The sequence below is a fragment of the Corythoichthys intestinalis genome, chromosome 3 (assembly GCF_030265065.1).
Source record: "Corythoichthys intestinalis isolate RoL2023-P3 chromosome 3, ASM3026506v1, whole genome shotgun sequence".
NCBI classification, from domain to species: domain Eukaryota; kingdom Metazoa; phylum Chordata; class Actinopteri; order Syngnathiformes; family Syngnathidae; genus Corythoichthys; species Corythoichthys intestinalis.
This window is the reverse complement of record NC_080397.1, coordinates 23,385,507-23,403,795: the sequence shown is the minus strand read 5'-3', so window position 1 is coordinate 23,403,795 and position 18,289 is coordinate 23,385,507. Positions and strand designations below refer to the sequence as shown.

Genomic DNA, 18,289 nt, shown 5'->3' with positions numbered 1-18,289 from the left:
GATGTAAATAACAATCAAAATTCATGTTCTGTGCTAAGTATTTCTTCAGTTACTGTTCCAGTTGTTTCATTAATTGCTAGTTATGGTATTTGGTAACAACAATTTGGGTTGACAGCGGCGTCATAAGACTGTCATAAGACAATCATAATTATGAATTGACACTGTCATGAGCATTAATGAATGCTTATAACAGATGTCATTTAGTGTTATCTGGCAATTCTCACTTTTGAATGGATGTAAAAGATCCCGAGCTGGACATAAATTACGTCGGTGACATAATTTGCCGGGTGACACTTTGACATCTGGCATAAGCATTCAGTAATGCCTAGGATAGTTTCATGTCATAATTATGTTGATTTTGTGACAGTCTTATGACGCCGCTGTCAATCCAAATAAATCAACAAATAAGTCGCACTGGACTATAAGCCGCAGGAATCAAAATGAGAGAGAAAAGTAGCAGCTTATAGTCCGAAAATTACGGTATTCAGCCTTGGACAAGTTTGACTGTTTTGAGCCCCCCCCCCCCCTTTCTCTCATGTTTTTTTTTTTTTTTTTTTTTAAACCAGTCCCTTTCAAGTATGTGGTTGCTTTTCCTAAAGCAATTTAGTTCGCCGCCTGGACTATCTTGTTCCAGTCAATAGTTTTCTCCCCCTTCTTCTCTTCCCTTAGAGAATGCTGGCACAGATTAAGGATGGAATTAAGTGGGGTGTCTTCAAATATGGGCCTATAGGCCCATAATACGAGAGGGAACCGCATATAGGTTTTTCAATGTCTTTGTGTAAGCGAGAAGCAGGAATTTACATTTCGCATGCCCCCCTTTTTTTTGCAGTATTTACCCGACTCTAGTAAAGGAAGCATTAATTTATTTAAATCCACGTACACAACTCCCCTTGTGGGAGGAGATTGCTGGGGGCTCAAAAATTGCTCGTTTAAAGTGTGGGCGCAACTAAAAGAAAAGAAGAAAAAAAAAAACACGGCAAATGGTTTCTCTCACGCTTCTGCAGAGGGTGCTGTTGTCTCATAGTTGGTAAAGCATGCTGGCCCATGAAAAAAAATGGTACCTGCTTTCAAGTTTTTATTGAGGAGATAATCAACATCAATATTTTTTTTTGCCGTATGCACTAATTGAGCACCCTGCTATCTGCAGGAGTTAAGAGTGCAAAACAAGGAGAAGTGGCTATAAAATTGTACTTTAATAGGAAGTTTAACCCTGGAAAGGGTTTGCGTACAAGGAGGAACTGCACAGGCAAGATAAATAGGACAAGAGGGAGTAAAATAATGTCGGCCTGTGTGGTATTGATTGCTTGGTGCGGAAAAAGTTTGGAGGCTCTACCATCTGACCAGGCTCTTGCTTCATTAGCAAGTTCCCTGAGGAGAAGGAGGAGGCAAAGGGAGGAAGAGAAATGCCAGGTGCTGCACTTCTCCTTCACCAAACAGTACGAGACATCCAGTCCAGTTACGCATAGCAAACTGAGTATTGGCTTGGTTTGTTTCTTTTAACAGTTTTACCTCATAAGACCTCACAAAAATAAAGTGTCTTCATTTGTATAAGATAACCACGGCTTTTATCACTACTGTATGCTAAAACAACTTAAGTCTTTAAAGACATATGTATGAAGGCATAAGAAAGATGCTGAACATATATACAGTATATACTACTATATACATGCCGTAATCTGAACGATAAACTGCGACTTTTCCCCCTCATTTTCAATCCTGGGATTTATAGTGCAGTGCGGCTTATTTCTTGATTTACCGTAATTCCCCGAATATAAGGCGCACTTTCCCCCCCAAAATAAACTTGTAAAATCATGGTGCGCATTATAAACGGGTACAAGGATGGAGACAAAAATACAAATATATTGAATATATATAAAAACCGATTTTTTTTTTTTCTTTACTGACACGGCCATGTTGTGTTGAAGAAATATATGCGGCGATCCGTTGCCAACCATTACGGTACGTCACGTCACCATTTTGTTTCAGTCGTGGCGAGCTAGGGAAGGAGTAAGAGGCGGAGTATCAAACAACGGAGCTAATCCGCGTTGCTTTATTGACATTTAGGCTGCAACAAAATACGGTAGCAATGTCTGTCTCACATGCGACCCGCGGAATATAACTATCTTTCCGGCTGTTCCCTCAACAAAATACCTCCCCCCGGGAACTATACAACGTGCCAACATAAGTTCCGCCGGTGAATTCTGTTATAACTCGTTACACGGTAATACTTCACTCTGATTGGTCGAATGATTTTGTCTGTGTTAAATTCTGCTTTTTTCACTCTTCATAAAGCACATAATTTAGTTTCTTGAACTCAGTTGAGTCAAAGTTTATTGCAGCTCCGCAACTCAGACCGTAACAAATGTAACACAACACAGACTTTCTGTGTCTGTCAACTATATCTGTCCCTCGGGAAACTCAAACCCAAATAACAATAGTTCCTCTTGTTAGTCTACAGCGATGCGAGCTTTCGGTTTTCCGACTTTTAGCCTCACTTTTATTTTACCGTATCTGTCCATGGAAGAAATATTTATTCATCATGATGAAACGAACAAGTTATACAGCAGCCTTTAAAAGAAAAGCCACATCTGTTTTGTTTTCTCCTGGATTCTGGTAAATTGTAGAAGTTGTCAAATCATATTATTACGTACATAGTGTCAGTTTACGGTAATGTTTTGAACTACCAATGTGCTATGCTTGTGCTGTGTTTCACCAGTCAGTCAAATGACATTTCTGTATCTGTACACGAGCTCTGTTTTCTTGTATTCTTCTATTCATTGGTGCTGAAATTAGGGTGCTTGTTATAAACGGGTACAATAATTTCCCCTAGATTTTACAAGTAAATTTGGGGTGCGCGTTATACACGGGTGCGCTTGTATTCGGGAAATTACGGTATTTAGGTTAATAGGTAACATTTTATTTGACCGCGGTGTCATAAGACTGTCATAACTATGACGTGCTACTGTCATGGGCATTAAAGAATGCTTTTGACAGATGTCATTAAGTGTCATCCAGCAAATCTTGTCAGTAACATTTATGTACAGCTCGGATCTTTTACATCAATCCAAAAGTGAGATAATTTGCCGGATGACATCAGTCATAAGCATTTATTAATACTCATGACAGTGTTATGTCATATTTATAACAGTCCCAATCCCACAATTAGACATGTGCCAATTACCTGTTTCAAGGTATACCGTGGTATGAAAACGTCAAGGTTTCAAAACTGCAAAAATTTTCCGTCATACCGTCCCTAAGGTATTAGCTATTTTTTATTTCCCAAAAAATGCATGGAGTAATCCCTTGCTTGCAGCTGTCAGGCTCAACCCTCCCCCACTGGTTGTTGCTCAGTGTCAGTGAGTCAGCTTTGCTACATGATGCTGGAGGAGGTGAAACTCCTGAACTTTTTCCCCCAATTAAGAAAACTAAATCACTGGTATGGGAATACTTTGGCTACAGAAAAGTTACAGACGGCCACAGCTTAGAGGAAGAGGGCCAAACGACATGTGAAACAAGTTTGTGGAGGGTGGCTGTCGAGGAGGCAATACCTCCAATATAATTTTGCATTTATAAAAAAATTAAGGTTAGTAAACACTGTCATGAACATTTACCATCAGCTACGAGAGTTTACTCCAGCATGTTTAGTGTGTCTAGCGGTGGTAAAACATGTTTGTTTTTTTTCTCCCTGGCAACTACCTGTGTTGAGAAAGAGGGTGTGTGTATAATGTAAACATAATACGAGTCATACACACGTGATTTTTATGGAAAGTAATTCAATTATTTTTGTTCTGATGGTAATAATTTTGAGCTGTGGCTGTGGGTTTAGGCTCACCGAAAGGACTGCATTTATTTTATTTAGAATATATATATATATATATATATATATTTTTTTTTTAATTTATTTGAACTTTACATCATAGCTATGTTCAAATTTGCTAATGTTTTGAAAAATAAAAATCCTGTTTTTTTAAACCCAGATATCTCAAACTAACACATTTTAGAGCTGTAATTGCAATACCGTGAAGACATGATATTTCGGCTTAAGGTCATCATACCATCAGAGTATCATAATGGCACGCGCCTACCCACAGTACAGTGAGGACTGTTTACCTGTATAGTCCGGTGCGGGACTAATTTTGTGGGTGGCGGCTTATAGTCAAGTGCACCTTGTAGTCCTAAAAGTATTGTGTGTTAATATAACGTATATAAATATTATTTGTATATATATATATGTATGTATGTATATACATATATTAAAGTTATTTGATTGAAAATTTAACACGGTGCTAGTAAATTTTTCATCTTGCACCTGTGCATTCAATAAATTTGCAGATATTCTTCAATATTTTTTCTAGCTGATACACATCTGTGCCATACTGAACCCCAGTTGTTTATGGTAATGCACAAATGAGGGGTTCAAATATTAATATCACAGTGAGAAGAAATACAATGTGGTTCTTACTGTGGAAATCAATATACATTGTGCAGTCCTAAATTTTTAACTTGGACCCCCCAAAAAATGCCACATTAGGGCAATTGTGTACTCAGTAAAAGTTAGTCTTTAACCCTGTTCAGGAAAGCATCCCTTTCATCAGTCGGTACCTGTTGCACTGAAGCTTGAATTACTGTATTATTTTCAGTGAAGTGGCTTTTACAAATACAGGTATAGTCTCAAGTCGTCTGGAGTTGGGGAAGAATAGAAAACCACACAGAGATGCATGAAAAGATCCCACATTAAAGAAGTGGCAGAGTATAGAAAGTGAAGTGAAAAATTGTGGGGGTTTGTTGTGGGATTTGTTTAGATTTCCCTGCGGATGGGATATAGTAAATAAAGGCTGCAGTGAATTTCGATATGAACCTATGCTAACAATGGCTATAGGGGATTTTTTCCCCCATTTGTCAAAACAGATCCATCAACGATGTATCTCAATGTGCCTTCAAACAGAAACCCACAATTTCAATGTGATGCATGCAGTGTTTGGTATTAAGTTGGATAGATAAAACACTCGCATTACGTGCCCACTACCTGGCTTTGCTGGTTGTGTAGCATTTCACATTTATGTGTAGTTTTCATTTTTATTTCACTTCAATGTGCTTAAATACCGCCTGCATTCTTGGCTGAGGAAAAACACACAAAAGTGGGGTGATACAAGGATTAAGCCAGAGGATAAAAAACATAACACGTAAACAAAACAATTGTTTTTTTTCAGTGTAGGTGTATGCTTTGTGCTGTACTGCGATTTCCTAAATGACATTTTTTGGCACATCGTTAAGCAAAAAAATAACTAAAAGCTCTTAGTAGTGAGAACGGGTCCACATGTACCAGTTTTAATGGTAAACCTCAAAATTATCATTATTCTTTGATGACACTCTGGCCAAAATAGGTGGCAAAGACTTGGCGTTTTAAGTCTTGTCCATCTGTCAAGATACCTGATTCAGACCGAGGCTTTTTTGGGTCAATTACCTAGTCAGAGTTTGTCAGTATAAGGCTTGGAATTTGCCAAATCCGGCTGCGTCAAAATATTGCTGACTGCGTCCCTGAAACTTCTCTACTATTTTATTAGTGTGTCCACCCAAGTTCGTTTTGATTAGTGAAGCGAGCGTAATTTTTTTTCTTTGTCGGAGGTGCTTCTGACTGAGTGTATATTTTAGGGGTGTAACAGTACACAAAAATCTCGGTTCGGTATGTACCTCGGTTTTGAGGTCACGGTCCGGTTCATTTTCGGTACAGTAAGAAAACAAAATGCAAAATATAAATGTGCTAGTTGTTTATTACACACTTTTGTACTTTCAACAATTGGAACATTAGCCTATACAAAGCTAGAATTCTGCTCAAAAAGTAGCGGGTATTTTAAGATAATCCAACAACAATTTGCCTTTCAGACCCCTCGTATTGGTCAGCTTTGTTCCTGAAAGAAAGAAGAAAAAAGTCCTGTGCTAAAGAGAAAAGCAATCCCAATGACAAAGATTTTAACATGTATTTTACAAATAAAATGCCTCAATGAATCATTTTTTTTTCTTATGAACGGTTTTCAAAAGCTTTATTGGTGGATTTTCTCAAGTTAAAGCGCCAAACAGGAATTAATAAATTTATTTGTGTAAGCAGGATATGTGTATTATTACAGGTGTTTTAGCTTATTTCAATTTATTTTATTTAAATGGGCTATTATTTATTCTATTATGTGTTTATATTTTACAAATGTTATGTAGTATTCATTTATATTGTATATTTTATGTTGTATAACTTTAGTTCCTATGTGAATATTAGTTCCTACTTGTTTTGTTGTGGTAGGAGGGTTTTGTATTGAACACGGGGCCGTGTTGGTTATTATAATTGCAGAGAAGACAGCAGTAACTCAACAAAGACAAGTCAACTGTGCCGATCTACCACTCAAGAGATCTGATGGACTCAAAAAGTGGGTTATGATTGCATATTAGTTTGAAAATCGACGGGATCCATCTTATTTTTACACAAGTGACTTCCGGTCTGCCCGATCCTAGCTAGAAGTATTGACGCAGGAGGGCCGCGTCTCGCGTCAAATAATAAACTCTGCCGTTCCTTTCTCGTGTGTCGCGTTGAGCCGCTTCTGGGACTCATCTAACACGTGTTGTTAAAGTTTAAAGTTATTTAGCCTCCTTACTTAGTTGTCAGACTCATGTTGGAAAGAGTTTTAGTAATCTTGATAACAACTAGCCAGCTGAATTAGGTGAGTTTGAATAACACACAACAGTTGGTAACAAGAAACTGACCTGTGTATTCAGTGACAAACACAAAACATTATAAATAACAAACAGAAATGGCATAGTCAGTCAGTAAAACGTGCAAATAATATTGTAAACTGTCTTAAAAAAGCAAAACACACAAACAACCTCAGTGGAAAATCCCACAAACCCCCCCAAGCTATTAGATGCTTTTAATGTTTCGTACATTAGTTACAATAATTGTATAAAAAGCCTCTCAGGTTTAAATAAACGACTATTTCAGTATCAAGTTAACATTTTAAAACAGTAAATAAAATACTCAAGTCCCCATTCTGTATCAGCAGCTTTAAACTACATTCAATTCATTTAATTTTGCGAATCAACTGTTAAAGTTGTTAAAATTGCTCCCGTTATTCCATAATTTCCCTTCTGTCTACTTTCGACATGTGAAAGTTTTAAAACTGTTTTGAAGATAGATTCAAATCAAGATTTTGCCGATTTAGGAGTATTTTAGATAAAAAGTTAATTAGGTTCGCTTGGATGCTTTAAGATGGCGGCCGTTTACTAACGCATGTAGTTTTCCATACTTCAATGTTGCTAACCCCGTCGAGTCTGTCATTTTGCATCTAGTTCTATATACATATGATATCTATTATCTACAGTTAAACGATGTTGACGTAGTTTGTAGCGGCTGTCAGTAGCAGTCAGGTATTCTTGTGTTTTTTTATCCAGCGGCATTAGTTGAGCTAAAGCCGTGAGTTGAGCATTGGCATTACCCTGGTCTACGACAAGCATGATGTTTACTCTCGGGACGCAATGCGCTCCGTTTCTCATTGCGTCCCGAAGACCGCGCTGTGTATTAGTTCCGCTTTACTCGACATATTTCAATAATCGGAATTTGGATGTTTGTGAATCGTTCTTGAATCTTCCACGGCCAAATCGCTCAAGGATGTAATGACGGCTGGGCATGTTGTACCGTGGTTCTAAATTTTGGATGGTGCGTCTTTACTCATGAAAGATAATGGCTCGTCATCCAGAATGAATTCTTCGACTCTTGTAATTCCCTGGGCTTTGGGACTGTTGAGTACCAGTTTGTCACGCATAGCAAAAGTTTCTGCCAGTGTTAGTTGTGTAGGACCTTTCTTTTTGTCTTCGGTTTTCTTAACAAACTCCTCATATTGTTTGTGGTGGTATTTCGCTAAATGCTTGATTAGGTTGGTTGAATTAAAACTTCTTACAGCTTTACCACCACGCTTGACTTTATTGTGGCATATGTTGCGCTCTGCCTCTTCGTCTTTGTCGTCCTTTAAGGTGAAATGATCCCACACAGCTGAAATTTTTACCGATAAAGTCTCTCGGTAAATTGGGAGACGGTAATGTAGCGTGTTGAAGGTGTGCCGTAAAATGCTGACCGGATTTTAGGGAAACCTAAGCAAAAACTGGTATGGATTATATAAATCGGTGCGCTGGAAAGCCCGGACCGGATCTTTAAAAAAAACTGGATCGGAAGTCTGGATCGGAATTTTTCTGTGTCGGCCGATCCGATACCGATGCGCGTTTTTTTGCCCATATCGGCGTCCGATCCGATCCAAATATCGGATCTGGACATCTCTAGTCATAGTTGCCATTATCGGCCGACAATAATTGGTAACCGATATTATCGTGCATCTTTAAATATAACCTCTGATACAAAGCATGTCAGTTACTTATGTATGTAAAAACTAGAGGGTACACTGTAAAAGGTGCCTTAGTCTTTATGTACTCTAGGAAAGAGGATCTTTACCATTGCTAGTTGGTAATTACAAGTGCATCCTGTTCATGTGCTTATTTTTCGTCATGCTTTCATTGGCATATACTGTGAACAAGTACATTTACTTGAGTGTTTTACTCAGATTGCCAAACATGTGCTTACCCTTGTCTCTTTCGCAATGTTAAACTAAAAATGATCTCAAACACTTTTCTCAACGTATCCGCTAGGTTATTATGCCTGCGTCAAAAAAGGTGTAAATTGACAATAAATCTTCTTTAAAGTTTTATAGTCTCATACCACTCACAACGTTTTATTCTACAACTTCACCATTTTAAAAAGTGAAAGGTCGTCCCATCTCGGGAACTCTGGTATCATTATGAAATTTCATTTTCCCAGTAGAAAAAAACGATTTGAAGGGGCGTTCACATGCAATTTTTGACCCGACAAGTTGTATTTAGCATAATTACGACACCACATTAAGGCAGCATAAGTATAGGACTCTAGATTCCCACCTTTGTACGTTCACGATAAGGTAAAGTGGGTAAAAATTAATTATAAGACTGCTTCTTGATGCTACAAGTTTTAAAAAAATGATGAGACTGAAATAATACTGTTTATGATACCATTTTTTAGGTCTCTTTACTTGACATGTCGATTTGTAGTGTAGTGCGTAGCTGGTAATGGTGCTCGAGAAACCTGACAGTATGATACCAAACTTATCCATTTTATAGAGCATAATTTACAACGTAACAAAGTTTTCTCATCTATGCTTAACTTTAAGTACAGGTATCGTAATGTTGCAGTGTTTTTTTCAAATTCAGCTGCTAATACTGACTACAGATTACCAATACATCCATACGTCGGCATTCATTACTTAGGTAACAGTGCTGCTGTATGCAAAATAACTAACTGCTCAACACTAAAACAGAAACTGAAAAAACACTTCATACAAATTCGGCCATTATGGAGGTGACGCAATAGCAAAAATATTTTTTTCACATGTATTTTCTTTCTCAATGTGAATTTTCTTGTTCATGAAAATATCAGATGCTGAAAAAGTCCACTCTTGATGATTCTTGTCCTTGAAATTAGCGCAAGTGTAATAACAGCTCTACGGCTAATTACGCTCATTCATACAAAGTGCATTCAGCACTTTTGAATTGATTGTCTATTTTGTAACTTGAACTGAGTGATCTTCTTTGACTTGTTCACATTCAAATTATTCTACCCTTCAACGTCTTTTATTCAAGCCTCAAAATAAATGTCATAAGGCTTCTGTTCTTGTTTCCAACTCATTTATGACTGAGCATTCTACTTTAATCCTTCCTTTTTTTTCTTCATGTTTCAGAGTTTTGTGTCAAGTTGTCCCCAGCTGATGTCTGAAATATAAGCCCACTAATTTGAGTCTAAGAAAACCTTCTCGTTTTTTTCTGTCTTTTTTTCCTTATCAAAGAAGCATTCGACATGAAAGACTTGTTTTCTCATTGTGATTCAAATGAGTTCTTTCTCTTCTGTCTTAGTGCAATCAGGAATGGATGCTTTTTGTTTGTGATTACACAAAAAAAGTTGCATCATACACACATCTCAAGATAGTTTTATAAGTCGCTTTGTCATGAGGGGTGCAATTAAACAATCTGTTTCGACTTCTCTGAAGGGGTAATGTCATCACTGCCTCTCCGAGCATCTCGGACTGCGTCACAGTTTCTCTTGTTAGGGCGGCCGATTGCGTTTTGAACGTAACTCAACTCAAAGCACACGCAAACACAAGCTTTGCCTCCTACACACAGTTGTCATGCAGTCCCAATAAACAAGGCTTCCCGAGGAGATTAAAGCTTTACGTTCCCATTCGTGGGATTACACAGCTCGATCAATATATCGGAGAGCTGGTATATAAATGCTACCACTCTCAAAATCCTTTGCACCATGCCGCCCACCAGCCAGGAGCGACAAAGGCTGCTTTGTTTTAACTTCTACTTGCCTTGCTCTACATGTCCCAAGATCCTTTGTTGCTTTGTGTGCCCGTCTTTTTTTTTCCAGGGGTCTCTCCCCTCTCTGTCTCTTTCTCCATCTCTCCCTCACCGTTTCCCACTGGTGATTTGTTTTTTTCTCCTGTGGGATTTGAGATCCCATTCATCGGGAGCTCATTGTTGGGCTCTTATCCTCTTCAGCGGATGGGCCCCGAGAGTAGAATGGGTGACTGTGGACTGCCTCTCGCCGTGCTCCTTGTCACCCAAATTCTCCCTCTTTGCCATGCAATGATGTCATGGCTTCACTTTGCTTGGGAGAGAGGGCACCCAATTGATTCTCTCTCCCTGTTATATACCCTGTATATCTGTCCCCTTCCATTCAGGCCCCTCTAGCCACCTCGTCCATTTTCTCCATCCAGTTCCCTTTGCAGATTCCTTGGCCTCCCCAAAGGCGCCTTTGGGATTTGGGGATGTTTGGATGTTGTTTAGTACATCCACCACACCACACTTGACACCTATGAAGGAATGCCAACAACCCCAAAATCCAGCTCCATTTAAATCTAATTGATTTAACATCTCTCTTAAATTTTCAGCCTGCATTGTCTCCACCCGCTTTGTCAAGTAATCATTAATCCCCTAAAAAGGTGGTGTCATTTTGCCGTAGCCAGTAGCGATGATAAGAGAGTGCTTAAGACTCCATTTTTTTCTCTGTGTGCGTTCGTGTGTCTCTCGCTCTCTCTCCTGCTCTCTTTCTCTATTCATTGGAGTTTATTTTAGAAAGGCAGCTCTTGGCTGAACTATGCAGGGGTGAGAAATCTGTTTCAGCTGAAACAAGGTGCTCTGATTGCAGAAGCATGTAGCCAAATCACGAATCAAATCTGTTCTTTCATTCTGTTCATCAGACTGAAAGTCTTATAGACACATTACGTCACAAGAATTTAAATTTTTTTGTTTTAACCCCTGTCTCTACCGGCACGTAATAACAGTAAATATAATAGCTAGAATGCTAATAATATTAGTAATGATTATGCAAACATGTAAAATCACAACCATTAGTTTCAATTTGTCTTTATCTTTACTAGATTGGGAGCATTCCTCCTTGAAAGACTCGACTCAACATATTGATCAAATCAGTTTTTCCATTATGTACTGTTGGGACCTGATAGAAGAATTGAACTAAGGGACTTTCCCTCCTCTTGAACCCATGGTCATAAAAAGTGGAGTGCAATTTTGGATGAGACGAGACTTCTCTTTGTGAATCAGCACAATTGCAACCAATGGCTTCTTGAACCCCTTGTAAACCCTTTGATGGTACTTGTTTGGATATTACGTCACAATATGCTGCATACCCAGATTCAAAAATTTGTTTTAACACATTTTCTGAATTCTAACTATGGTGGTCCTGAATGTGAAATCCCTGAAAATGGCATCCATCCTTATTTTTACTGCTAGTCCTCATGAGGGTAGTATAAATAAGCAAAATATTATCCCAGCTGACTTACTGTAGTGCAAAGAGTAAAGAAACAAAAACAGCCATTCCCCAAACCCATTTACACAATTGGAATATATACTGAATCTTCTGTTTGAGGGGGAAAAAAAAGAAACAACATACGTAGGTGATGTGGGGGAAACTGGAGCACCCCCAAAAAAAACCCACACAGTAAGCAGAGATTTGATTTGTCTATTGTCTGCATTTAATTTGCCTCCACATCCCAAGGGGTTCTACAGCTTGGCTATGCCCTGGTCATGACCTCTTGGATTTGTTCTAAATTATGTACCCTTCACCAACAACAAAAATCATAGAAGATGGTACCAAGTACTATTCTAAACACATAAAGTACTTTCTGAATAGAATCATACCCAAAATTGTAATAAAAAGGGTATGTTGCCTAATTTAAAAACGAAAATCATCATCTTTATTTTCAATCAAGTATTGAAGATGATAGTGCTTGAATCTCAAGGACAGCTCTAAAGACAAAATGGGAAAGAAGTTATCATGACGAAATGCTGCCGTGCTCCTCCTCCTCCTTAAATTCTTCCCACTCCTTTCTTGTGTATGGGAGCGCCAGTGTCTACATACCTTAGGGGCATAGGCTGGCTGCCTTGGCGATGTTCGAACTCGTCTACATAGTGAGGAGGAAAAATGGGCCTTCGCTGTGAATAGCAGCCGTTACTCGTGTAGTGCAGCCACAATGTCTTTGCATGCTCTCGCATCTCAGTTGCCCATGACACCCCCCAGCCCATCCCACTCCAACCATGTGCCAAGCAAATATATTTAAAATGCTTACCGCTTCAAGCCTAAAGGCCTTGAGTGCCACTTATGTGAGAACCTGGCACACCAATGGCTAGTTAGGGCTCGGACAGTGCTTGTGGGCGAGCTTTTGCTTTCTTTTAAACCACCCAACTCACATTACCAAGATTAATGCTTGACATAGCTTTTTCAGACTGCCTCTTAGTCACATTGTAGAAAACAGATTCAAAAGGTCAACAGAGTTTTTAGTAACTGCCACAAAGTTTTGGCAAATCTTGTCTGTTTCCTCTGTTGCTAGGTATGAGAAATGGAATCTCAATAGTGCTAAAATTGTGGCACACAATACATTGGAATCAGATTTAAATTTGTAAAGTTTGTTAAGTGTGGTGGTTGTTTTAGTAGATTTTTTGGCAGGTCCATTCAGTAAAGAAGCAAAATATCCCACCTGAAATGTCCAATTGTTCAGCACCTTTGTTGCCTGTTGCAATGATATGCTTCAGTCCATTTGTAGAGGTTGGAGCTAAGTACAGTGGTCCCTCGCCATACGATCGCTTCAACACACGATCTTTTCGATATGCAGCGTAAAATTTGACTCGCCTTTTGTTTCTACATCCGACGACATGCTCAAAATACAATAATTTATTACAGCGCTGCAGTTTCTTTGTTGTCCCGCAAGACGGGCGCACAGCGGATTTTCTAGTGAGAGAACTCGACATGGGTTCCAAGAATGTTGGTGAAGGTGGTGAAAAAAGGAAAAAGGTGAGGCGTACCATTCAAATGAAAATGGAAAAGATAGAAAAATATGGGCTCGACTGGCTCAACAATACAGCCGTAGAATGTCTACGATCTCGACGGTCCTCCTCCGATCTGCGTTCGCCAGTCTTTATAAGTTAAGGTGACAGTTATTATTGTGGCAATATCGGCCAAAAATTGCCAGCTTATGCATATTGGCCCAAAACAGATAATGAAAAACCGATGACCATATTATCCGATATCATTTTAAAATGCTCTCATCGGCTACCCGATAATGTCGGACAACTCTAATCATAACTGCACATACCGCTAATAACGTCACCCATAACTTTCACCTGCTCCCTAACTGGTCTTGGCACTGCCATGACAGCAACCATATATCGGTCTCAGCATTTGTGAAGCCTATATTTGGAGTATCTGGATGGTACGTGTTCTTTACGTCAGTCTGTGGGTGGGAACCCAAACATGCCGATTCTAAGAGATTTCAGAAATGTAAATGGCCCCCCGCCCCTTCATTCATTTTATTTTAGAGATGACTTAATGATTGTGGTAGAAAAAAAATCATCCCCGCACAGTTTTTATGAAGCATTTATTTCGTGATACAGTCCAAATTCGAAGTTTGTACCAGACTTTAAATAGGTTTACTTTGGTCGTGAAATCGGGCAGTTTACAATGGAGTTTGAATGTAAACTGCTCATTACTGAAACTAGATGAGCCAATGTCCGACACTGCAGGCTTTTTATAAAACTTCCAGGACTTAATTTTGAAAGACAAGAGGTTGGGCCTTGCTCAGCTCAAAGTACTTTATTTACCATCTTTCTTTTCTTATCTTCACTTGAGTGGATGTGAGACATTTACCCATAGCAGAACCAACCATTCCGACGGACTCTGCAGAGCGGAAACTCAATATTTGCCAAACTGTACAAAGACTAGTTGCACTGCTGGTTGAAAATGTGACGAAGAATATATCGGTATCTGTTTTATGGGTAACCCAAATTGCAATTTTTTCAATATATAAGCTGTCGCTCCGTAGACTGGCATTTGACAGCCCCATTTAACAAGACATAACATTGCCAGGCATTGCAAGAATCAGCTTTTGAGTTGTCAATTATTTTGAAAAGGGCTTCAAACTAGGAGTCACACAATTTTTGTTGTTCCAATTAAAAGCTGCGTCATGTTATTTGTTCTTATTGTCTTTTGTCACCCGTCCTTCAGGAGGTGTTGGAGATGTGAAACAACAATGGGGAAACTAGCAGTCTATTTGTAGACATTTTGCAAGCACGCTCCACTTGTCATCAATGTCTGCACTGTGAAAGAAATGCATTTGAAATTCCACAATATATGTAACTTATGTTATAGTTCACTATCTTGCGTTGGCTGTAATTGGTAGGGTGAAACTTAAAAGTTAATTGCCCATTTGAGTAATTTCTCCCTCATTTGTACACATAGACACCCTGTAATGCTTTCTCTTGCCTTTTTTGCACACTTGGTTTGGATGATTACAGTAATAGAAAAGGATGAATGAGAAATACATGTTTTTGTCATATAAGTAGTGAAATTTAAATGTCCTGTCATTAATATGCAGTATTTACAATAACAAAATTTTTTAAAAGATAAAAATGCTGTAAGGTGCTCTTGCGGCACGTTATAATGCCTTTGTGATTCTGATTATCTGACTGAAGAGGTACTTCAGTCGACGTATGTGTTTTCAATCAACGCAAGGAAAAACTCTCTGAAAACAAATCAATTTGAATCAAACATCAAGCGATAACATTTAGCCATCTAGCTACTAATATTGTTACTCACAAAAGCAAAATATTACACATTACATATTACACTCAGAAATTTTAATGCCTTACGTTACATTACTTAATGAAAAAAACTAATTATTTATATTACTAGGTATATTACTAAATTTTTTAAATCTCATTTGATCCCACATGGTGGCCTCTGATAAATACAGTCAGATTGCGATAGTAACACTACGTATAATAAGTCGCATTTGTATTCAATGATGTTTTTTTTAATTTAAAAAAAATATATATTTTTTTGGTCTTCTGTTCTTCTGTCTTTCACCTAATCTACAAAACAATATGAACAATCACAATAGGAATACATTAAACTCCCATGTCGCATATGAATTCAGCAAATTAAGAGTATTCAAGTGAAGAAAATCACTCACCTTACGTCCGCAATAATAGAGCCTTCTGTAGAAGCCCACCGATGCAAAGAAGGCCATCATTTACTCCCCCTTGGACAACTAGCCTTATATACAGGGGTTGGACAAAATAATGGAAACCCCTAGCATTTTGGCATCATAATCATTCAACATAATTGTTAAAGAATAGCATGAGGAACATTCTAATGAAGTTGAGCATCTCATATGGCCGGCACAATCCCAAGATCTCAACATCATTGAGCATTTATGGTCAGTTTTAGAGATTCAGTTAAGACGTCGATTTCCACCGTTATCGTCCCTAAAAGAGTTAGAGGGTATTCTAACTGAAGATTGGCTTAAAATTCCTTTGGAAACAACAAGTTGTATGAATCAATACTTCGGAGAATTGAGGCTGTAATTGCCGCTGAAGGCGGACTTACACCATATTAAATTAGTTTTTGTTGATTTTTTAAAAGTTGTTTCCATTATTTTCTCCAACACTTGTATGTGATATCTATGAGTGGCTTTTTTCACTGTAAGCTTTACTAGAGCATGTTGGCACTCTAAGTGCTTTTTCAAGTTGCAGGCTGTATTGAAAGTGAAGGAGAGCATCTCACTAGTACTAAGTATGCACTTCACCGTCAGTGGTTCCCTTTTCGTTTTACATGTTCAAAATAATGGTTGCATCTCCATCCATTGTAACTAGTTTTTTTTGTGGCTTGGGTTCTTTTTCATTAGCAGGATTAGAAAGTCTTGTAAACCCATCCAAACTCCATTCCAAAGTTCGGTTATTATTACTATTCTCAGAGGAGTAATATCTGACACTACTCATTACTGGGAAAAGTAATTTTATTTCTGTTGCGCGTTACAAAGTAATACCCTACTCCAAACACTGCTCCCAAAACTACTTCACAGCAACATAAAGCATTGTTTATTTATCTGGTTTACATCTTAATGATTTAACTGGATAAACAAAAGCAGTAGAATTTACTTGAACCTCCTTGTCTGTTTGACAGTTGCTGCACACATTGCACTGAAGGATAAAGACTATACCGATTTTTGTTTGTGTCAGATATGTCATTTTCCATTAAAAATAAATTATGTTTTAATGGGGGCACATTAATTAGTAGAAGCAATGTTGTAACTAGGGCCTCAAGAAGCCTTTTGACAATGCAACAGGCTTTGTGAAACCATCATAACGTCTTGATGTGAAGGCAGGATGACACCGCTGGAATCAAGTATCCCCACGTGTTTCCGCGAAGCAACACATTATCATTACAGATACAATGCACATGACAGATAATCTAGTTTGCTCGTGTGGATGTTCTACGAAGACAAAAGTCAACAGGCAACAGGTAAATACGCAGTTCTTTTCAAGCTTGTTTACGTCAGCCCATCTGTTCACTGATAATGTAGGTCAAAGAAAACCCACCAAGACAGAAAAGGGAATCTTGCTTGTTCCTTATGTAGCTGTCAGCCTGCCTGTCAGTCTCTTTTCTCATTTGCACCATCAAAGTATGAAATAACTCTTAGTAGCTCACGCTGCGACTGTGCTTTGTCTGAAGCTTTGGTTACCGTGTCAGTTCCCATGTAGTGTGTTGAATGTGAGCTGAACACTGTGCTCTTTATTTAAAGTCGACGGAATTAATTATAGAAAGTAATAGTTGCTCAATATGACAGCCGAACTGAAAATTGCATGCTTGTCATAACAGTGCACACTTAAACAAGAGTCGTAATTTGTCCTCGACAATGAGATGATTAACAGGTAACCTCTCATTGTATGTTTTATCCTTTTAAACGTAGCTCCGAGTTTTTCAATCAGTGATGAATCTGAAATTCTTCCGTGGCCCCAAAACCAAATGCACCTCCATCAGCATCCATGTTGATTTGTATCACAATAAGACGAAACATTCAAACATTGCATAATAATTTGGTCACATTACAAGTAAAAATGTTTACTCTTCCATAGGTTGAAAAATCTGGTACTGATTCATATTCAGGCTGTGAAATATTCTGTACATGAGTACAAATGTGAAATTAAATACAATTAAAAATGTATTATTAATTTGCATAGTGTTTGGGCTTCACTTTCAAAACAAGATCTCAATCAATCCAGATCTCAACCGCGTGTTTTTTTTTTTTTTAGGGCTGTCAAAATTATCGCGTTAACGGGCGTCAATTAATTTTTTAAATTAAACACGTTAAAATATTTGACGCAATTAACGCAGATGCCCCGCTCAGACAGATTTAAATGACAGTACAGTGAAACGCTCACTTGTTGTGTTTTATGGAGTTTTGCCGCCCTCTGCTGGTGCTTGGGTGCGACTGATTTTATAGGCTTCAGCACCCATGAGCATTGTGTAAATAATTATTGACATCAACAATGGCGGGCTACTAGTTTATTTTTTGATTGAAAATTTTACAAATTTTATTAAAACGAAAACATTAAGAGGGATTTTAATATAAAATTTCTATAACTTGTACTAACATTTTTCTTTTAAGAACTACAAGTCTTTCTAACCATGGATCGCTTTAACAGAATGTTAATAATGTTAATGCCATCTTGTTGATTTATTGTTATAATAAACAAATACAGTCCTTATGTACCGTATGTTGAATGTATATATCCATCTTGTGTCTTATCTTTCCATTCCAACAATAATTTACAGAAAAATATGCCATATTTAATAGATGGTTTGAATTGTGAT

General features: G+C 38.1%; 1 protein-coding gene across 3 annotated transcripts in view; it reads left to right on the top strand.

The window, feature by feature from the left end:
• Positions 1-18,289, top strand: part of commd10 (COMM domain containing 10) — a 61,393-nt gene that overhangs the window by 9,023 nt on the left and 34,081 nt on the right. The window contains exon 6 of one of the 3 annotated variants that reach the window (XM_057832887.1): positions 5,884-7,200. The exons of the other annotated variants lie outside the window; for them this stretch is intronic. Within the exon in view, the coding sequence (XP_057688870.1) occupies positions 5,884-5,913 (30 nt within the window). The 3' untranslated portion in view covers positions 5,914-7,200. Of the gene's footprint in view, positions 1-5,883; positions 7,201-18,289 lie in introns of those variants that run through there. 3 annotated transcript variants of the gene reach the window in all.